At 36.4% G+C, this 23,927-nt stretch overlaps 1 protein-coding gene across 3 annotated transcripts in view; it reads right to left on the bottom strand.

The window, feature by feature from the left end:
- The window catches only part of FANCC (FA complementation group C), a 64,596-nt gene that overhangs the window by 4,022 nt on the left and 36,647 nt on the right, over positions 1–23,927 (bottom strand). For all 3 annotated transcript variants that reach the window (XM_018086206.2, XM_018086209.2, XM_018086207.2), the window contains exons 6-14: positions 20,676–20,795; positions 19,835–19,899; positions 17,044–17,208; positions 13,964–14,120; positions 10,396–10,448; positions 7,717–7,816; positions 5,749–5,824; positions 4,869–4,950; positions 1,425–1,596 (exon numbers count right to left, since the gene is read on the bottom strand). In XM_018086206.2, the coding sequence (XP_017941695.1) occupies positions 1,425–1,596; positions 4,869–4,950; positions 5,749–5,824; positions 7,717–7,816; positions 10,396–10,448; positions 13,964–14,120; positions 17,044–17,208; positions 19,835–19,899; positions 20,676–20,795 (990 nt within the window). The remainder of the gene's footprint in view (positions 1–1,424; positions 1,597–4,868; positions 4,951–5,748; positions 5,825–7,716; positions 7,817–10,395; positions 10,449–13,963; positions 14,121–17,043; positions 17,209–19,834; positions 19,900–20,675; positions 20,796–23,927) is intronic.

Below are 23,927 nucleotides of genomic sequence, written 5' to 3'. Positions count from 1 at the left end.
GTGGAAACCACTTCATGTGACAGAGCTGAGAGCTAACCTGCCAAAGGACAAATTAAAAAAAAAAGTAAACAGCTAACTATAGGCAGAGGCTTTGCATGAACTGTGGGAATGCCTCTGAAGTGGCCTGACCTATGGGGGGGGGTGTGAAAAAAGGTCTTAGTTCAAGTACCTAAGAAAAGAATGATAATGAACTGAAATATCAGACCTGTGGGAAAAGATGAGTAACTGCATGGGTTGTCAGTAGAAAAGCTCCTTTCTCACTAAAGTTTGTCACATGTTATGACAGAATAACAAACTGATAGAATAGGGGACAGCCAGGGAAATTATTTCCTATATGGGACAAAGGGATTTCATTCTTTAGGGCTGGAGTTAGAACAATACTCCACACACTGATCTGCACCTGTAGTGCTTCCATTTCATCCATGCTTCCATATTGCCTTCCTTCCTAAAACTGCATTCTAAAGCCAGCCCTGACTCCTTTACTTCACCATAGCTCTAACAAAACTCTACTCAGCCAACATACCAGACAATAAGAAACTCAAGAGAAAAAAAATTTACAAGTGGTTGATTGGGATATGATCTTGTGTTTGTAGTGCCATCTGGGTGGTGAGAGGGGGAGGAAAGGAAATAAAATATTGCATAATACACTGTTGTACATGGACCATTAAACATAAAATTAAAACATATTTTACTATTGTTGTGTACTGAGCTGCATTTTTAAATCAAACAGAACCCATTTTCAAATTAAGGAAAACCAGAGAAGTTGCAGCCAGATTCTGAATCTGGGCTTTGTGGATTAGATTGCTTAGGCTAGATCAAACTTGCATAATAGGTTTAAATTAATAGGTTTCAAGTATTTGCATGCACACACAGACACACAGCACTCTCTGTGCAGTGCAGTGCATAAGGTTAGGACACTGTTCCTTCTGTCAGAAACACAGCATATGGGAGTACTACCTACTTATTACATTACATGCCAAAAACTAGTAAGTATATGTAAGAGAAATCAGGATAGGCAAGGTTAGGATTCAAGGCTGTGTCTGATAAGTATCTTTTCTGCTTCAGCTGCTGTGATTTCTTGTGTTTCCTTCTCAGCAGATGTCACAACACAGGAATGCTGGAATCTGCCACACTAATTTAAAAAATACCATCACCAGGGTAGTTTTACTTGTGATTAAAAGCACCCAAAGAAAGCCAAGAAGGTGCTAATCTATATAACATACTTTCAAAAGAGGAATAATGTTTTCTAAATGTCACAAGAAAATTCAAAAACATTATCTTTCAAGTTCTCCACTGCCACAATTCCATGGAGACCTTGTAAAGTCAATACCTTTAATTTTTCTGGTGTGCACTATTTGGTTTATAGTAATAAGAAGATAGACTACTGAGTGCTTATTGCCACTTATTGTCCCTACATCACCCACCATTGCCTGAGTCCTTTGCTGATTTTCATTCTGAGGGCAGTAGTAAAATGCCAGCAGCCACAGCAAAGCATCTGGTTGTAGAGCAGCCTTCAGCAATTGTTCTGCTGCAATATCCAGCCATTCTCCAAAACAAGTAACCAAATACCAGGTTTCAAAAAGGTCAGTGAAAGAACTGGAAAATAATGAAGATAAAATTAAGTATTTCTCATTATTTGACATTTTTAATTATCTTAAGTTAACTGCAAAGGGTGCTGCTTTAAAGGAATCTTTGAACTACTCTTCAACAGACAATGCCTCACCTGCTTTGTACTGTTTACTCTAAAGTCAGGACTTATCTGAAGTGATCAAGTGAGACACACACAGTGCTACCAGAGATTAACTTTGGCAGCAGAACAGACTATCCACAATCCATTATTCTAATAAACTGTGACAAAATACTATGTATGAAAATACATATAATAAAATTAAACTCTACTGTTTATACTCTCCAGTTGAAGGATTTTCTAAACTTTCAATCATATCTCAAGTATTACACTCTAACATACTTTTGCCTTCCACTTTCTCTCTGTTGCTTTCCAGGGTTATTTGCTGGTTTTTGGTAATTTATGGAGCACATCTTTTTTCATAATTCATGAGGAATTACCTTTAGATGGACTAAATACAAAGTTTTAAAGGATATTCATCTCCTGAGTCTTAAAATTCATGTCCTCTTTAATGAAAATTTTGAAGGTGTTTACAACAGGGTTATTGCTGTAAGAAAAGTGAGAATGGACTACCTCTCATCTCTGCAGTTTCTCACATGCACTCCTCTAAAGTTAGAAGAGATTAAAGACAAGAGAAGTAATGCCATGCAAACTAACGGCAGGTGTCTGAAACAAAAAGTTAAGCTATATATGGAAGGACAAACAGAAGGACAGCTAGGAGATTAAGAACCAGGAACAATTATTCCTAACAAATTTTGCAAAACTTGGAATAGACGTTTTTCTTATGTTTTATTCCTAGCGACTCCAAAATTGCTGTGCCACCTTTCCCAGGAAACTCTAAGAGACCTTAGAAATTTCAGGAGTTAATGAAGTTGTCTGAGACCATCACATCATTTGGGGAACATGACAAGGTCATAGCTTTATCTTAACACTTCCCTGTACCATTACAGTGCCTGTTTTGGAGTCATGTACCCTCCACTTCTGAGCCCACTGCTGTTTCTGCCCTCTCTGTATTGGTACCTGTGTCCCACTGTTGTTGCCAAAAGTGGCCCTCTGCTTTTTCTAGACTTGCCCCCACAAAAGGTACCTGAGTTGATTTCTGGTTTAAAATGTCATATAACACTTACTGTTCACTGAGATGACTACATATAATAATAAATCTGTTGATTAGAAGGACATAGAAAGCACTTTGCTGTAAGATTCTTGCCCTGGACTCAGCACTGGTGAGGCCACCCCTGGAGTGCTGTGTCCAGTTCTGGGCCCTCAGCTCAGGAAGGACATGGAGGGGCTGGAGCAGGTCCAGAGGAGAGCAACAAGGCTGGGGAAGGGACTGGAGCACAAGTGCTGTGAGGAGAGGCTGAGGGAGCTGGGGGGGCTCAGCCTGGAGAAGAGGAGGCTCAGGGGAGACCTCCTCACTCTCTGCAACTCCCTGACAGGAGGGGGGAGCCAGCTGGGGGTGGCAGCAGTAGGACAAGAGGGCTGGGTCTTCAGCTGTGCCAGGGGAGGTTTAGGTTGGAAATTGAAAGAATTTCTTTCCAGAGAGGGTGATCAGCCATTGGAATTGTCTGCCCAGGGAAGTGGTCAGCCACTCCGTCCCTGGAGGTTTTTAAGGTGAGACTGGATGTGGCACCAGTGCCATGGGCTGGGGGTTGGATCAAGGGTTGGACTTGATAATCTAAGAGGTCTTTTCCAACCCAGCTGATTCTATGGTTCTCTGATTCACATTTGGTGTAAAATAAGACTACTGAAAACCAATCTATATAACAGAGAGGACGGGATATAAGAAGCAAGAGGATATGCTGTATAATGGTATTTTTTTCTCCTCTGCAAATCTTATTAAGTAGAAAGCATGTAGAATCAGGAATAAAGCAATAAAAGAAAACTGAATGCAGTTTCCTCATGGATATTAGTATTTAAAAATGTGTTAGATCCATTTTCTTTGTAACTGAGAGGGTTTGATAGAAAACATTGTGGCAGGAGTTCTAAAGGAAATAAGAGTATATTCAGGCAAATACAATATATTCAAAGTAGTGTACTATGAAAGCAAAGGGGGAAAAAGACAATACAAGCTAAGAAAGGGTTGGTAACAGAAGGAGAATAGACATGTTTATATTATTGTAATGCATTAGGATGGATGTATTTGTTTTATTTATTTGTTCTAAGCTTCAGTTATGTGTTTCTTTAAGAAGCCAGAGTCAGCTCCTGGTCACATTCCAAGGACAGAAAGATTTGACACACTTCAGGGACAAGCAGGCAAGACATGGCACCAAGCTGCAGCTCATACAGAAAGTGAGAAGCTACAGGCAGACAGTCTGGCCTCAGAGGGAAATGAAAAAAAGCTTTTTTTCTGCCACTCAGCAACAAAGAAAAGCCCCCATGAGTTAACTGAAACCAAGCATGGTCACAAGTATCCTTTTTCCAGGACACAGGGAGACAGCTGGGTATTTTGCAAGTCTGTTAGGCCAAGGTGTTCTATGTTTCTTTTGAAATATCTCAAGTTTTAAATCAAAATTAATTTAGTTTCTTTGAATTTAAAAGCTGTTTAACATTCTTTGGGCAGCCCACTGTCAGAGCAGAGCTAAGCAGACTTGTATCTGAGCTCTGTCTGAGTCACATCTCATCACACTCCTGATTAGAAAGCATTACAGGGCAGCAGCATAGAGAAATATATTCTTTTCATATAGACCCCTACCAAAGCAGAATTCATGCAGATAAACAATATCAGTCACAACTGCAACTATTTGGACAATAAAAAGAAAAAGCCAAGGGCAACAGGTCAGAGACATGGAGTGTCAGCTCAAAGAATAATGCAACAATGATACTGCAGTCTGGCAGGCAGATATTTATGAAAACAATCAAGAAGCTTGAAGTTTGGATGTTTCCGCAACCCTGCAGAAAGTCGAACCCAGCTTCTTCATCAAATAGTTTTAAAAGTTTTCGGGGAGAAGTGGGAGAATAGGCAAGTAAGCATTTCCATTATACACCTAGTTATTTGTTGAAAGGAAGACAAGATTTTGTTTATTCAAAGGCATATTGGTCAGGTATATAAATCCTACAAAGTTCAGGTTCAGTAAGTAATCTATTATTATTCAGTAAGTAATCTACTATTCTTTAAAACAAAGCTCCCTTTAGAGAATAATAAGAAAATGAAGAAATGTAGCCACTAAAGACTTCAATTGACATGACTTTTTGCAAGGTAACATGCAAAGGACAAAAAGGTATAAAATCTTACACTGCTTACCTAACGTTTGTATCTTCTACTAATGCTTTGAGCATATCTGAAATGTTTTTCAAGTGTTGAGACCAAGATGTAGTTGGGAGTTCTGAGGATGGAGGATGAAAATAAAACTTTTAAAATCCTAGTCTGTCCAACTAGGACATAACAGTGAAACCAACCACATCAAGCTAACTTTAACATTTCTGCCACTCGATTCAGTTAGCACACCAAATTTAAGATTTCATTTTAAATTTTCCCATTTTCAACAATACCTATTGTTGTGTTTCATAGAACAATTCACTGGCAAGGCCATGTGAAGAAGTACAGCTAGGAATATTCAAATGAGGTTGATGTTCCTTTGTGTAATTGCCACCTCAATATTAAATCAGTGGAGTAACATTCTCAGAGACTCTTGTACTGAGCTTAAATTATTGTTCATAAAAAATGGAACTATGTCAAAAAGTGGTTTCTTGATGTGTATGAATGGAAAACCTGAAAAAAAGTTGGGTTTGCAGTCTAAAATATCAGCAGAATTCAACCTTCAGAGACCAACAGAAAGCCTCTTTCTTGTAATAGACATATGAAATTTTTCATTGCAACAATTACTTATAAGAAGATGTAGTATATAGATTCCAGTAACATGGCTTAATTCCTACACAGTTAGGCACTCTGTCATTCACTTCTGGTTTAGTTTTTGTTAAAGTTACATCTGTAGTATTGTTACATAAGAATTAGATGTTCCTGCAGAAAAATCCATTAAAAGAATATTGTTGAAATTGCTAAGTCAACCCCACCCTATTTAGGAAATGGCAAATCTTTGTCTCCATCCCTTTTAGAGTTATTTTAAGACATATCCAGATCATGCAGATTGGTAATGCTGCAAATAGTTCATGAAGGAACTTACCAGAGGGATGTCTGAGTAAAGCTCTTACCAGAGGCTGGTGATGGCAAGGGAAGTACGCCTTCAATGGGAATTTATGCTAAGACACAAAATCATTATCTTAACTGGTTTCTAATCAGTTTTCAAAACAAAATCACAGTCAACAATCTCATCTAAGGTAGTAATTAACAGTACAGACTGAAGCAAGAGAACAGAAAATTAACACCATATTTAATTTTAGGATTTTGTATAAAGAAAGGGGATATTTAGGAAATGCTTATGAAAAGTAATTATTTTAAAAGTATATGCATCACAAAAGATTCAGAGCATGGAAAAAAACATGACATTTTAATAGTCCTAGGCTTTTGCCCTGTAATCACAAAAGTCTTCTTCTTAATATGCAGAGGTTAAAAGAGATACTAATTAGTTTAAGTTAATTTTCCAGAGTAAACAGATTCATGGATCATATTAAACTAAGAACTAATAACATCTATAGAATCTGAGGACTTTATTGCCATCTGTTCAAAAACAGAAACCTAAAATCCTTAGGATCTGACTCAGTACCAGGTAGGGTAGTCACAGGTAACACATTTGCCCTATATTTATCTGGGTATGTGCAATTTTTGTCCTGTCAATGCTGGTTATTGAGTAATTGAGTAACTGAGACAAGTTGCACCATACCTTTAATCTTTTTGTTCTGCAAACACTTACTACAGGCACATCTAACATGTGGTATGTATGTGCAAGTGCCACATGGACTCCCTCTAAGGTAGAAAGAAAAGCAGCTGAATGGCCAGGCCCAGAGGGTGGTGATCAGTGGAATAAAGTCTAGTTGGAAATCACCAACTACCAAGAGTACAGCAGAGTTCAATACTGGGCCCAGTCCTATTTAACATCTTCAATAATGATCTGGATGGAAGGGCAGAGAGTTCCCTCAGCAGGTGTGGTGATGACAGAGCTGGGAGAAGTGGCTGGTATGTGAGAGCATTGTGCCGCATTAAGCAGGACAGCTGCCTGAAGCTGGAACACAGATCCAATCACGCTGCTATTAAAGACCAGTACGTCCCAAATTACAAAAGAAGTCCCAACATTTCCTTAACTACCATTTCCCCCAAAAGGTGCAAAAATCAAAGGAACTGGAAATTTTCTTAACTCTAAAGTGAAAGCTACTAAATGACAGAGTACTTTCCAAACTTGCATCATATGAATTGGAGTTCAAAAACCAAACAAAATGGTCAGGATGTGAAATGACAGTGTGACTTTGGAACCTGAAATCAAATTTGCAACCTATAAACAAGGCAAGACCTTTTCATACCTGTATTTTGAAATTTAAAACCAAGAAACTGATTTTGCTCTTGTTTAAATTAACACATCCAAAAGTAATTCAACTTAATTCAGTTCAGTAAGACCTGTACAAAAATGTGTGCAGAAGAAGAGATACTAAGCTGGGAAATCTGAAGATCTAGATAAAGGAAAAGTTCTGGGAGGCCAATATTGAAGACCAGAAACTGAAACCAGTATGTATTCTGTGTCTTTTATCTCCTGAATAGACAAATATGACTATTCAGTATCTTACTTTTAATTATTTAGGGGACTGGGGGTGTGGTTGTTTTCTCTGCTTCATTTATTATCGGAGACCCTGCTACTGCAGGAAAAAAAAACATCTAACATCTTTCATCTTTTTTATCAAAGATGGGTGCTTATGATCATGTTCACTCTACAGGCAGAAACTTCAGCATCAGGGGAAACGAACCTGGCTGCAGGAGTACTCCAGGGTAAAGTTAGGTAAACTGCTCTTACATATTGGTTTCACAATATAATTTTATGCACAGGTGAAAATGTTTGAACTGAACTTCAGCATATCTATGCAGCTGTAGAGAGATGCTATTATGTAGTTCATTATATTCAGTTACCTCTCTTAAAATTCTTCATTTTCTTGTGAAATTTTGTATCTTCTCACTGAAAAGAAGTTAAGAAAGAGATCTTGACTACCTGCTCGTTTTGATTCTGACGAGCCTCAAGGAAGAGCTGTGTAAACACCTGTATTATGGTCATAACTTCTGAAGCTCCATCAGTTTCCAGCAGTGCATTCCTAGGCATTGAAAAGTTAAAATATGACAGATCAGATAATTAGTCTGCCCATCACATCACTGTTAATCGAAAGGAAGAAAAAAGGTATATTCTTTGTATGCTGTAGGTTCAAGCTGTGTCTGAGCTCATTACAGAAGTGTGGACACTAACAGAAACAGTAACTTTGTAGGCTTTTTAGATTTTATTTTTAATTAAAAAAAAAAACAACAACCCTGTACACAACTCCAGCAAATAAACGAGATTTAGTAAACATCTACAATATATATGCAGACACACATCATTTACCCTACAACAACTTTATTAGTCAAATCTGGCATCTGAAGAGTTTTATTGGGTTAAGAGCAACTATTCCCATGATGAGGTTAAGCATACTTTAGTGTTTTGTGGGACTGCATCCCATAGGCCACTCTAGAGTTCAGGAAGGTGAATGCTGGAACTGGCATAGTGCATAAGAACCTTGACCAAATGGAGCAGAAAAAACCCTGTGGGTAGCAATTTTCATTCTCTTATTTGAAAGACATCTAACAGTAACGAGAAAAAATGTTCAAAGTAAGTTGCCAGCAAGAGATGTTTTTTATTAGAGATTGTTTCATTCCTTCCATAATGATCTAAAAGATATGAAGAGCTAACAAATTACTGCAACAGATAAATTTTACAAACCTACAGGCAAATATAATCACTGATGCAAAAAGAAGAAACTTAAGAAGAAACTTACACAGAAACTTAAGACAGTTTTAGGGACTTCTGTATAGCCACACATAGCAAGAAAATATTGGGAAATAGAAACAGAAGTTAATATCCTTGTGATAAAATTATTTAGCACTATTAACCTCAATAAATGTACGCAAATAGCAGGAGAAGTTATTCCAGAAAAAGTCACAACGCTTAGATCCACACTTCTAAGAGAACATTAACCCCAAAAATAAACCAAGTTTTGTGCCAGCTACAGAAACCTAACAGTTTCCAAGCAAGGAAGAACAAGTTCTTTATCAGCAGTTCTCTAAAATCTCATGTGACTAAATCTGGAATAGTATCTTAATGTCTGAACACCACTTGATAATAATTGGAAGGATATCAGAGAAATACAACAAAAAGAAACACAAAGCTGCATAAACCAAATTGTCTGCAAAAGCTAGGTAACATACACAGTTTGATGTAAATACCAAGAGGACTGGAAACAAAGTATTTTTAAAATATATTAAGATTTCAATATCAGCAATGTAGAGGAATAAGCACACTACATAGAAACAATTCAAAGCAAACAAGAGAGCAGGAATGTAGGCTGAGCAAGAGGAAAACGTGATGACTTTTTAAGACAATTTGGAACATTAATAGAAGTGCAAAGTTTTATTAGGAAACACTGTGCTGGACAAAGTCCTGCATTAGCTAAGAAACAGCAAAGAAACAGCATCTTATCCACTTCCAGTATCTACCAAAGGCAAAGGATGCAAAAGAGTTATGTAGTCTCTCATGTTATTTTTAGAAAATATTTTATACACCATGACCCTAAATAAGCCAAGAAGCTTGAACAAATTTTGTCTCCCTGGACCATCACAATATGCAGCCTCAGCCTAGGACATCAGCACAGGTCCGTTCAAGTGCCATCTACTTGTAAGTGCATCTTGCACTGGGGAAGTGCCTGGTCTCAGCTCCTCAGAGAACACTCAGCTGTGTGCAGACACAGGGCCACAGCAACAGGAGGGACTGCAGAGCAGCAGCTGCCAAGTGCTGCCACTCTCAGAACACAGTGCTCTGCAGTTCCTACAGCAGACTCCTCTGTCAGTGCCTGCACAAACCTGAGCATGCATGGACACACAGACACCCTCAAACACACGTACCTGGGAGCCCTGTTTGCTTAAGAAGGTACACACTTGATGAACAAAGGATGTCAGTCACTAAATACATTATTGTTGTATCAAATCTGTAATACTGATAGACCTGGCAGTAGATCTACTTAAAAATAATAAGTATTAAGTCAAGTGAAGCACAGAGAAAAAGCCACTGAAAACTGAGTAGAAAGGAGTGGAAGCCCCCATGTGGCAACCAGTATATATTGCTTCAAAATAATTTTAATGCATTCAAAACCAAACTCATTATTCACAGGCAGATCAATAGCTAATGCCATTAAGAGCGTACCTAATATAAACCCTGAAGACCATTAACATAATGTAAAAGAGGCTACCGTGGTAAGTGCAAATGTTTTTGCTAAATTCCACCTTCATGCTGGCATGGCACAAGCCATTTCAGCATTTATAATTTTCACCTCAAAATCATATTTCAACCACAAACCTCTACTGAAGTACAAAATAAATTATAATTTTTAAAGGCTAAAATACAATGTAGTCAACTGTACCAATTATATCATTACATAACTTTTATGTAAAGTTCACAAGATTTTAAACATTTTTCATTATTTGCAGTGTACTACCCAAAAGGCGACTCTAAAGCATACAGGTAAAGAAAAGGATATCCTGAAACTATAATACATCACAGACTACAATACTGCTTCTTCTCATGAAGAAAACCTCAATGTTTAAGTGGATCATTTGAAACTCTCCCCACTATCATTTCAAAACTTACTTGAAAATTTCATTTACAACTCTGAAAATGGCAGGATGGCTCGCTGCTTGTGGCTGTTGATAAACAAATGAAAGAAAATAAGGTATTAATAAGAAACAACTCGCACAACTGCCACTGTATAATTCACAGCTTAACTCATGGATGCTATTACATAGCCATTATTAAACTGCAACTCTCAGCTCAGCCCTTGCTAACCCCTCAGATTTTCTCAGGATTAGCATTCTTAGGATTCTACACAGCAAGACCAAGCAGGCTCTACAGCTGATAAATGCAAACACCTGGGATCCCAGGCTGTTTATGACAACAATCACCACAAATACTGAAGGTGGCAGACAGAAAGAGCAGGTTGTTGCATGCAATTGCTGGAGGCAAGGCACAGTTTTCAAGAAGCTTTTCTCTCCCCTTCGCAGGCAATCCCTTTTGAATGTGCTTTGAGACTCTTGCTACATCTTCAACATTAAATTCCAGAAATTAAATTGATTTTACCCCCTCTGTCTTTAACAGCATTGCATGCATTTTCATCCAAGAGTTTTTCACAGTATTCTCTTCTTCTGTGAATTCAGAGTTGCTAGTACAAGCTAAATCTCTCAGTGCATCACAATGTGGTTTTTTAAACTAGTGAAGGTTTTTAACCATGCTACCACACAAAAGACTGTTTTAAGGAGGTTGTTATATTAGACATGCACTAGTAGACACACTACTTTCTAATTCCATATTCTTAGGCTTTTATAGACCATCTGGAATAAAAACTATTTACACATTGCCCAAAGTACCAAGTTAAAGCCTAAGTTAAAAAAAAAAATCCTCACTTTCTGTGAGGGGGACACCTTATCTTCCTCTACAACTACCTGAAAGGAGGGTGTAGCCGGGTGGGAGTTGGCTTCTTCCAGGCAAGTAGCAACAGGACAAGAGGACACAAGCCTCAAGCTGTGCCAGAGGAGGTTCAGGTTGGACATCAGGAAGAATATTGTCACTGAAATGGTGGTTAAGCATGGGAACAGGCTGGCCAGGGAGGTGGTGGAGTCACCATCCCTGGAAGTGTTCAAAAAACAACTGGACATGGCACTTAAGAGCCACGGTTTAGTTGCCATGGTGGTGTTAGGTCAAAGGTTGGACTTGATCAACTTGGAAGTCTTTTCCAACCTTAATTATTCTATAATTCTAAGATAACAAGGTGGAAAAACAAAATGCAGCAAAACAGGCGGTTTATGAAGAAGAAGCCAACAAATTTTAAGCCCTCTCAACCTATTGCACTTCTCTTGCAAAGTAACTTTGAAAGAAATAAAACTTATTTGGAAAGCTATCTCAGAAGCAAACACAAACTATAAATGACACCCATTCATTCACATCTCTTTTTAGATACATGAGCTCTAAAAGTCTGTGTACATACATACCTATCCATTCTTGGTAAAGCATAAAATTCTAGTTGTTAATGCCCTTGTACAAACCTCAAAGTTATGTCAGAAAGGAAGACATCTACTCACCCATCCAATGCTGAAAAAGCTAAAAGATCATCTGTGATGGTCACTTCACTTGTTTTTATTACTTCTGAGTAACTGCAGAATTTCCAGTATTAATTTCAGTTTAGCCCCAAACCCACAAACACAATAGCATACCGTATAAACACAAGTTAGTGGACCATCACACTACAATTACTCTTGGAATTAAAATGTATGAGTATTTCATATCTAGTTTCTTTCATAATAAGTATGGTGGTTTACAATTATCTGGCTACCTCAGATCTCTATGAGGTTTATGTACAATATGGTTACTGTATCAAGACATTTTATTTAGATAAATTACTCTGATAATACATTTATGAGAGATTATTGAAATTTCCTGCTTATAATGTACTATAATCAAATCACTAACATATTTCAGCCTATTTGTACTCCAAAGGTTTCCTTCCAAATAGAAAAATGTAAATATAGTTTTGTTTCATGATTCTCCTTTCTATTACCATATCCATAAGGCAAACAGATCTTATATCCTACAAATACCATAATCCAACTGCCAAAAAATGCACACCCACATTCCTAAATAAATATTCAAATATCTTTCAAGCAGGCTAAATTAATTTTACTGTTGGATTCAAAGTACTGACTGACTTAATATCACACAAGTATCTTTACAGTACCATGTACATATACAAAATATCATTATGCATTTAGAACACAATTTCTGGATCACATATTTTCCTTCTATACTGCCTCTCTGAAGCTTCTCATCTTGTTGGTTTTAACTGTTATGCCATCTCCCATTTATGCACTCTCCCTCTTATCAATGCCTATCAATCAGCAATATCCATCTGCCAACTGCTCTCTTCCTTAATGCCTCCATTCATTCCATGCCTTGTCCTCAGGATGTCCTCTCTACATCACCACTCAAAGCTGCTGCACTGGTCTTGACACTCAGTGAATATCTTATTTTGAAAGTACAAAGTCTTTGGAGCAAGCAAAGACAACCTAAGTACTAGCACAGCAATGTTCCATTCTTTTCAGAGTAGGGATGTGAAGACAACTTAAGTTACTTAACATTTTTAATAAATAACACTTAAACAATTCTTAAATATTTTACTTCTTTTTATGTGTGTAGCCTAGACCTTTTATAAAAGATATAGATATATTTTTGTCCTGAGCAGGTATATGGTGTAGTACAGTACAGTATGTACAACTCATAGCATATCTGATATAGAAAAATTAGGCATAGGCCCTGTCTATAGCCTTCTCTCCTGGAACACCTAAATTCCCAGATTACATATGAAGAGCTGTTGATGCCAAGCATTTACAAGATTTGCAAGTATTATAATGGATCCCTTTCAATCAAAAAGGAAGAAAATTTAAAGGCAGCATTCTTTTCCTAGCTAGAATGCATACTCTGTAAGGAGTTTCATAGGCTGAAAATAAAATACCAGATACCATTCCTTAGTTCCATCATTTTATGAAACATATATTAAAGTGCATAGCACACATGCTATTTCACACTGTAATTAACAATTACATTTCTATTTAGTGTTGCAAAGTAGCTCATTATTTTGTAAAAAATACTATGGTATGTTTTCTCTTAGGGAAGATTTTTGGTACTCTGCATAACACAGCATTTTAAAACAAATTTTAATTACAGTTTAGCAAATGTATTGCGTTGAGAATTTTGTTCAGGTTTGCAAACAAAACCAAGTAACGGAGCAGTCTATAATAAAATATTCTACAAGGAATTTCAACTGTTTAAACAGTTGAACTCCAAGGGCACAGAGACTGAAGCGAAAACACATTCAAATCCTCTCTGGCCAAAGTTTATAATTTTTTAAGACAGAGGCAGGTACTCAGCTGCCTCACCAGTGAGATTATCGTTTCTTTATCCATTCTGCAATACTGAATGAAATCTTTTTTTTTCCTTTACCAATTCAGGGTAAAAATTAAAAAAGCAGTGATGTTTGTAAGACTCAATATTTGGTTTTCATTAACAAGTCATATGTCACATAACAGCCATTTCCTTCAAATCTGCTGACATATTTGAAAACTGCCCTGCATGAAAGAGCAGTGTCAAATGTACCACACGTTGCACATACCAGTAATGAGTCTTTTATGACACAAGCCACTTCTTCCAGTGAGTTCAGCTGAATAGAAACCAAATGGTCTAAAAGATGTAAGGTCGCTTTTTCCAGGCTTGGTGAGTGCCGAAGCCAGAGGCTGCAGACAGCTGAGTCAGGAAGGGAGATCTTCTTCCTGGTTTGAGAGAAAAATATAGTTTTCCCTGAACAACTGGAAGAAAGACAAAAATTTCCTCTTTTTTTAAACATATTGAGGAAAAACAAGACACAAAGAGCACCCTGAAGCAAAAGAGAGAAAATCCTGCCTACAGCACTCTATTTAACATCAAGTCATAGCAAAGGGTGACAGGGAATCACCATCATCTACAAATGTAACTTTACCATGTGTGTTTAAAACCTAAAAATTTGGTCATGATAGATCCCAGCCAATGGAAAAAGAAGGTTTAAGTCCGGACTTCCTGTCCTCTCTAGAGAAAGGTCCTGCCCAACACCTGTGCTCTTTTAAAACTGGACTAGTACCTGCAGACAGCTGCTGACTGATAAGCAGGAAGGTCCTGCATAATATTTCTGCTGTATAACAAAAGCATTACCTGTCTGTGCAGAGAAATAAGGAAAAAATTCAAGCACATTAACAACAAATGGAAAAAAAGAAAAAAAAATAAAATAAATTACTTAGAGGTAGCTAATTCTTCAGCCCACCAACACTGTCCAGAGCTGTTTAAAAGAAATGGTTAAGAAGGCAAGTTATCTCTTCACCTAAAGCCTTCATCTATAACTCAGCTGAAGTACAGTGTTGTACCACTGGGGAAAAAAGGGCACAGTGTGGGCCAGCACAAATCAAAATATGCCAAAGTAACCACCCAAGAAGAGAAACCACAGCACAATACATCCTGAAATACTTTTGTAACTATTATGACAGTTGCAAATTAAAAGGTTAAAACCAAAAGAATACATAAACAATGAGAAATATTTGCCTTGGTCTTAAATCAAAAACCCTAAAATTAGTCTGGAGAGGGCATGCAAACTAAAGCTATTGATAAAAAATGAAAAATACCAGCAGAAAGAATACTTAACACCATGTCAGGATCTATTTTCAACGTATTTATTTTGCCACATGTTTATTTAAATATCAGCCTTCCGAATTCTGAATTCCATTGAAAAGCTCTATTTTTTTCCATTCAGTACTATGTAATGACTTAAAAAGTGTACATGTGTAGACAAGGAATATATTGAAGTATCCGGAATTCCAAAACTGAAAGGAACGCTCCATTTCAGGATGCTGTTTAATTTAGTGTCACTATTAAAGCATATATGCACATCAAAGTAAATTAAGAATGACAAGAGATTATTTAATTTTGCCATGGTCATTTTTTTTGTTGTTTTAATGGTAGCATGGTAGATATTACAGACATTATGCCAAGCAAGAAAGCTAATAAACTTACAGAGATGTTCCAACTCTAAGATTTAAAAACCATGCAGGAAGTAAACTGTAGTGATTATACTCCTTTGATTATATTGAACTTGCAGATGGTCCCACTGGGACAATGCTGAGTTCTGTGGAGCCCTGTGACTACCAGCATTTAATAACCCTATTTTCTGGAGCAGGCTTCACCCATGTTCAGAAGGAAGACGGGTGAAGAAGAAGATGACAGGGACAGTCAGGGAAAAGAGACTTCAGTCTTCAGGGGGAAAAAACAAAATCCAAGCACATTTCTTAAGATCACATGAGCTTCAGTGACAGGCCAGGAATATATAGCACAAAGCACGTTTGAGCCTACCTGTGCTCTGAGGGAAACCAAGCACTTTGTGAAGGGCCTTGCAAGAGCCACTTAGTCAAAAGCCACATGAACTGAAGGATTTTTGCTCTCTGTGATAAGTAAGTAGCTCCAAAGTTAAGAAAAGAGACACTTATTTCAGTCCAGAGGATGGTCATACTCACAGTACCAAGTGTCAGGAGTCTGCCCATTACTGATATAAGAGAAGCCCATCCACACTGAACCTGTGAACCTGCTAGGAAAGTTTTCCAAACTGCATTACTGCTTGTGCAACTTGTACAACCTGAAGCCATGAAAGGTGCACAAGTGAAAAAGTGAAAGGCTGCTCTGTCTTTTTTGGGCACATCTTTGACTCCACATTCCTTTTTTCTTTCCTCTTCCTCAGCTTCTAGTAATGTGCATGAATTAGCAGTTGTGCCTTTCCATTAATTATTTATTTTTTCTGGAGCCCTCAATGGAGCACTATAAAAATCCTCTCTGGAACATCTCAGAAATTATGATGAGTACAGAGGAAGCAACTAAAACTTTATTTAAAAAAGGAGAGAAATGGATAATTGAAGTAAAGTGTTCCCAGAAGACGGTTTCTAGTAAAAAAAAATTTGTTTATAATAAAGCTCCTCAGCTACAACTTGAATAAAGCAACTCTCAAACAAAAGTAGGCTGTGCTTTCTCTGACATCTTCCCTCTCCTGGCATAGCGCATCTTGCTGATGTTCAGCTTCACCCAGCTGGTTTTCATCCAAAGATTGATTTTATCAGAACAGTGGGTTTAGTGGCAGCAAAAGAAGCAAAGTTATATTTCACAAATTGCTCCTCTAAGACTCATTAAAAATACTCTGATGAAAAACAGGAGAATTTAAATTCTTGAGAACCAAGAACACACACACACACACACACACACAAAATACAAAAACATCGAACATTAAGATCTATTTTGTGCATAGAAAAATGAAAATGGTTCCCAAAATGTCAAGTTAGGAATGGTGATACATTTACATGAAAGGTTAATGACATTTCTATGAAAAAAGATCACATCTTTCACAAAATTACTAAAATCTATTGAAGACTTTAACTTCCATTTTAGAGAAAGAGTGGGACAAAGTCCCAGTCTGTATTTAAAGCTGTTATGTCACAATTTGGCATCAGCAATACAAAAATCTGCTTTGGCCTACAACCTCAGCTCTGCTATTCAACTGCAAGGGAAATATTTTATTAGAAAGCAGGTGCACAGTGCATTCAGCATATAAACCCGGAGAAAAGACATTTAATTGAACTAATAATCTTTATGAAAGAGCATAAAAATTATACAGACCACAGTACTTACTTTAAAAAGGCCTCATTCACAGCCTCCAGAAACTCTGGACAGAGAATTTCTTTTGGTGAACCTCCATGGTAAAGAAGAAGAGTTTCCAGCAAGGGAGTCAGGTCAGGCAAAGTAATGAGAGGGACACAGCAAATGGAAACAGCATTCACACGACTGGCTGAAACACTGAGGGAAAAATAAACACAGCTCCTATTTCAGAAAAATCAAACCTTTTAATCTCTAAACTGATAACCTAAAAAAAGACAGAATTAATTACAAAAGGTTAAATGTAAGAGATGCATTCCTAACTACTGAAAAATTATTTACTGGGATGACTGTTGACATGTCATTACATATTGCGTGGAGAATCTCAAGAAGTCAGACAAAATTTTGAAATTTAAGTGCTCAAAGTAAGCCATGTGAAGGATATCAACTCAATTCTGAATTGAACCCAGTTGTGTTGGCTCAATTATCACATCCTTCCTAGCAGGGAGTGCTTTGTCTTTCCCAGGGTCAGTGAAGGAAGACTACAGAGTCACAGCTCCCACAGAACTTTGCTAGACCCTCAGGAGAGACCACCAAAATGCTTTTCAGGCCTCCTGTGCTTTTTTGACCTCTCTCCTCTCAACAGAAACAATATATATGAACAAAACAATATGCATCCTGCTGTCTTCAAGTGCTCAGCTGAAAAATTTTTGTCTTACAGATCTACAGTTGAAGGAATACGTAGTTTGGATCTTAATATACAAACCACTCACTTGACCTGCTCACTAAAGCTACATCCTTGGAAATAACTAAAGACAGTGGAATCTGGAACATAAACAAAACATGGAAGCTTTGGAACATTAAAAAAAAAAAGGAAAATGGCAGAGATTAGATTTGTAAAAGGAAATCACAACTTTTCCAGAGTATACGTGGTTTCTAGCACATGAAATGCAGCTTTGACAAGAAGACACTTATGAAGATCAGGAACTATGAAATACTGAATTCTAGCAAATTAAAAAGTGCTAGATTGTCTGTAAAAGGGTTTCTTGAGTTCCTGCAAGTTTCTCCTGACTGCAGTGTTCACTAAAATAGGTGCATCCTTTGCAAGAACCCACAAGTATTTTCTCTGGGGAGTCACCAACACTCCCTCTGAAGAGCTGGGATGGGAACTGCACTGCAGGCTGCTCAGTGTGGACACCAGGTACTTGTCATTTCCACAGGGAGAGAAATAAAACATGATATGTTTTCAAAGACACATATTTCTCAGTAAATACCTAACCAAGTATATGTTTAAGGTTTCTTACACTGAAACACCTTGAGATGCAATTTTGCTATGACAAGTGTTTCCGTAGGAATCGTAATTATTTGGCTGATATTTACTGTGCAGCAATGCTTTCCAGGATCAACATGTAAAATTCACAGACCTGAAACTCTAAATCAGACCCCTTTGTAAAAAAATTCTAATTCCTTATCTAGGATTAGCAAAGTTTACTCTTACTTAACTTCAGAAAGGCAAATTTTCTTCTCTGTCCACATAATCTTCAAAATATGCTCTTGGAGAATCCTGCACAGTGCATTCCACTGTGTACAACAAATTTGCACAGACATTTGCAATCTGTGTTGTTTTAAGCACCACTAAATGGGGAAAGGAGAAAATGTGCACCTCTAAATGCAAACTACTTTTGTCTTCGGAACTTCAGTAAACACCATATCATAATTTCTACACTCAAAAATCCACCTCAGTTCAAAATTTTCCTTTTCTCCCAGTAGGAACCAGGTATTTCTGTTCACAACACTCAGGAGCTTTCCAGCCATGGCTGCCTCACCCTGGTTTACAAAACCTGGGGGTTTGTTTCCTACACGGAACAAACCCTTGGGATGCTCCTCATTAACTGTGTCCATGATTTTGGTGCTGAAGGCAGTTCTGAATTAATTCAGCTCACTTACTCTTGCTTACTGAACACCCAGGTGGCAAGAAGGACGGGAGGAGAGCAGCCAAACTTTGGGCTCATGACAGGAAGGATACATTTCAATCAGCCTTCTCTTTTCTGTAACTTTACAAGCTATGTGGTGTTAAATAAAACATAAAACTCACTTCTTCATAGCAGTACTTTTGACTTTGAAGACCAAGAGAATGTACACAGGCATTTATTTAATTTACTTCATTAACTATTATTTTATTTTTATTAATAGGTAATATTTTACTTATTAATTATTTAATTATAATATTTTTATTTAGTTCATTGCATATCACTAGGAGTCTAATTATTTAAACACTAATAATTTAATTATTAGTGTTTATAATTTAATTAAATTAATAAATAACAATTATTCCCTAATGATTTAATAATATATTAATAATATGTTAATAAATTAATATATATATAAAAATTGTGAAAACACACACACACACACATATATATACATATATGTATACGCAAACACTGATCATCTACTATTATTTTACTTTAATTCACTCCAGTGGATTTCATAATAAAACAAAAGTTACTCCTTCCTGGTAGGGTGGGTCATAAGAGGCCCTGAGCAACCTGATCTCCTGGAGGTGTCCCTACAGGGAACACCAGCAGAGGAGCTGATCTATGATAATATTTGAAGGTCTCTTCCAACCATCCTATGACTCTTAGGTTAAGTATAAACTCTTATGCAAAGTCCAACTTAAAAAGCTTGTTCACACCTTAAATTATCTACATATATATCCAAAACTTCTCAGCTGAAGCCTAAGTTGCCCGAGACTGTAAAACAATCCTCACTGAACTGCAATGATACAAACCAAAACATATCAAAATTATGTTTAGATAACACCTACCTCCTCTGAATATTAAGTCCATTGAAAGGATTTTCTCTGAGTTCTGTTACTAATGAAAAGATCATCTGTAAAATAAAATAAAAATAAATAAAATTAAATAAATTACACATTCCGCCAATAAGCAGACACTAGTTGCACGGTTCTCTGTGTGACTGATGTACTGTAAAGGTTAATAACCTTCTCTGGTCATCTAGTTTGATTTTTTTAATTTTTTAATTATTGATGCCAAACTAAAGCTCTCCAGATCACTGAATACACTATGCTGCAAAATGTTTTTTTTAACACATTTTATGCCTTACACATTTTAAAGTTAAAAAGACATTCATTTTAGTTCTACTTCCCCAAGAGTTAAGGCAAAACTTTCAGAAGAGCATTACTAATAATTTTTACATGTTTTATCTAATTGAAGTAAAAATATTTTGAAATATTATTCGCATTATTTTTGAATATTAAATTTAAGATTCAGGGCTCGTCTACCATTTTTAAAGCAGTGGATACAGTCAAAGAAAACATTCAGATGTTACATTCCAATACACAAAATATTACATATAATTTTGACTTCACAAGAAAAAATAATGATAGAACAGATTTTTGTTTTGCTATAACACAACAGCAAAGGGAATTTTGGTTTTATGAACATCTATTAGAGTGTAATCTAATAAAAAAATATCCAGAGCTCTCCCACTTCCTTTTTTTCCCTTAAAAGGTTGTAAAAGTAACTGAGGTAAGAAAAGATAAACAAAGTTTAGTCCATGTTCCTTATCACAATGACAGTTCCATGTATGTGCTTATAAAGTGGTGATTTATTATTAACAAAATCTCAATTGCACAGAGTACTTACATTTTTAACTAAGTGACCATAATAATCTGCTGACGTGTAGCCTAGAGTTGATATGAACAGATTGGTTTCAGCTTCATTACTTTCCCACTCAGAAGAAGAAAGGAGATGGCACAGCAAACTCTGTGAGAAACCAACATATAATAATAATATTATAATAATATAATTATAATAATAATATAATAATAAAATTTTAGCTTGACATTTACTTCTCTACCAATTTCACTACAAATTGCTTTATATAAAATTCAAATACATCATACATTTTAAATACATCATACAATAATCAAAACAATCCTTTGCTGACAGATTCAGAGACAGATTAACACATTCGATACATTGGTTTTGCAGGCAATGTACAAAGGACTCTGAATTTAGTACTCTGCTTTCCTGCTTTCCCAGTTCTTCAGCACCACACCCCAGCTCTGCTGCCTTTTGTACAGATCTTACACCTCAGTACCTTCCCAACCAAACTCATTTATGAAAACTGTTGTGCCAGGTCTTGAGCACGTTTTTGCACCCCGGTGTCATAACTGAGCAGAAGCAGTCCTATGTTGCTCGTCAAATGATCTGCCCTGTATTTTTTATAGCTTTCTTTTCTTCTTGTTCTCTACTGGTACATGCTGCTATAACAAGTTACATTCCCCTTCCAGGGCTCATTAAAGTATAAACTAAATTGGACTTTGCATCTCACTAAATATATAAACCTCTTTGTGAAAGAGAGTCAGGATTAGTATACACAGAAAAAAACTTTAATTTAAAAATATATGATTAAAGGAAAGTTCAGATGAAAGCTCTGTGACTTCCATGGTCTTTGGCTGCTTCACTCTATGTATTCTTTTTAAAAGAGAAGCCTGATGAAAGATTTTGAGACCAAAAAAAATATAAAAATCTCATTAACTCATTTTCTCCTTTCAGAGACCCAAATACTTATGCATGTGTTTGTTGAACATCCCTAAGCAACTACTTCAGAGGTTCTGGAATTGGATATATTCATTCCATGTGCTCATTGTTTGATTAATGTGAGAGAGAAGATACAATCAGCACAAGCACACCAGAGGTCTAAGAAAATTCACTGCTACGAAAATAAGTAACAAGCCTTTGGGACACTTTATTTAACATACTTTAGGAATCTTTTACTACCTAGCAGACTTACATTAAATGCCTAAATATGCTTTTCCTACATTGTAAATTTTTTTCCTAAGTGGCCCTCAACAGGAGAAACTGATGTTCTATTGCCATCCAGTGACCTCCCTAAAACTAAAGAGGAAGGAAAACTCTGTGGCAATGCAGAGTTTCAAAGAAGTAATTTACATGCAACTTTTGTATTCATATGGAAAATACATAAAAGGGTGTATTTTCAAAATATACAAGCCTCTAAGTATGTCAAAAGTGAAAGCTAAAATCTATTAAATTCTACAATCTCTAAATAGGCCTTAATCAATTTATGAATGTGAACCTTATATATTTTTGTTGTCCTTTGCAACTATTACTTAAATTTTGTTTTCAGAACACTGATGTCTGAAACATGAAGTGTTCACACAATTAGTTTCTACCAAAAAGGACAGTTTACCAAACAGAATGAGATAACGGACAAAACTGCAAGTTGAAAACAAAATAAAGGAGGCAATAACCACAACAAACCTGGGATGCCACTTCTGCTAGAGGTAAAGTACAAAGTCTGTTGGATAGCTCAGCAAAAGGCTCACAAAAATCTTGCCCAGTGACAGTAACTATAAAAAGCTCTGAAAAAGATTTCACAGGTTGACATGCCAGCTAACGACAGCTAAATGAGGGAGTAGCTTAAAAACCCATATATTCACCTGTAACACCACAAAATACATTATCTAGTGACCCTGTCTGTAACCAGAATTTTCCTAAGGATAGAAGTGATCAAACAGTCTTTATGTGAAGAGTGATTTCCAAACTCCTTTCACCCTAGGTGTTTAACAGTCACCATTAACCATGCAATGGAAAGGCAAGACAAAATTGCTACACATCACCAGAGTCTGAATATGAGCTCCAGCAGTTTTCTGGGTTGTCTTTAGGGGTTTTTTTTGCTTACTTGTGTGGATTTTTTTTTGTTTCTTTTTCCTTTTCTGAGCACTTTACTAGATCCATGCTAGGACTAGGCAGATTTTTTTTTTTTGGGGGAACATACAAAACCTCTGAACAGCCAGAAGGGGGCAAGGGAAACAAAGGCAAGGAGGTACTGGAGTCAAGACGAAAGGAGGCATTAGGTATGCATATAAGACAGATATGTGTTAAAGTGGAAAACATTTAGGATTTGGCTCTATGTCTTACATATTTCATTTTAGTGGAAGGGGTAATATAATGGTCAGAAATAAAAAGTTCATTCTTAATAACCTCCGACTAAAGACAATATTTTTTTCATATTATTTTTCCAGCCACTTAGCTAGTCAGCTGGATAAGACAAACTCAATGCTTGTGAGAAAAGCAATTTTTGAATTAGAACATGGAAAGAAATAAGAAGCAAATCGTTCCAAGAGACAACCTTTAATGAGAAAATCTGACTGAGGACAAAAAAAAAAAAATCAGGTAGTTATTTTCTTATATTTGTCCATCCTCTTTCATCCTATATATCATTAACTTGATTATCAAAAATGCAGTACAAACCAGGACTAGCTAATTTTTAACTAAATACCAGTCATAACTGTTGGTTTTGACTTTGATTCACAGTTCAAGAAGTTTAAATTCCAGTAATTCTCAGATCTAAGGGGTATCAGTAGTTATTTCACATCATACTGTAGAAATTGGTTAAAACTAGCTTCAAGACTGAGTGTAAAACAATATTCTCTGACATGTATGTTTCTTCCTTCACTTTTAAAATCAACTTTCAGAAAATACTATAGAGAAATCAGAAAGATTTCAGGAGATTTGTTCAACAGGGTTTGTATAGGAAATAATAGAAATATTCAAATCCAGTGATAGGTTCCATTATTACATTATGAACCACCAAAAGCATTTTGGAAAAGGAAAAAAAACCATAATGTTTTAAATAGCCACGGTGTGGATTTCTGAGGTCAGAGAGATCAGTAATTTGACACTAGTTACTCTTAAGAGATCATTTCAAGCCCAAGGTATTCAAGTACATACAGTACTAAATTCAATTTAATACATAGAACACTAAATGCACTCCTGTATTGATTATACTAGTAATGAGTCCCACACTACTTCAGCAAAACTAGCAATTGGGAGTTCTACATAATTATCATTTTTTTCTGGCAGTAAATC

This window comes from Manacus vitellinus, unplaced genomic scaffold (genome assembly GCF_001715985.3).
Source record: "Manacus vitellinus isolate BGI_N305 unplaced genomic scaffold, ASM171598v3 scaffold_9_pilon, whole genome shotgun sequence".
In the NCBI taxonomy this organism is placed as follows: domain Eukaryota; kingdom Metazoa; phylum Chordata; class Aves; order Passeriformes; family Pipridae; genus Manacus; species Manacus vitellinus.
Note: the sequence above shows the minus strand (reverse complement) of the source record. Positions and strands in the feature narration are given on the sequence as shown.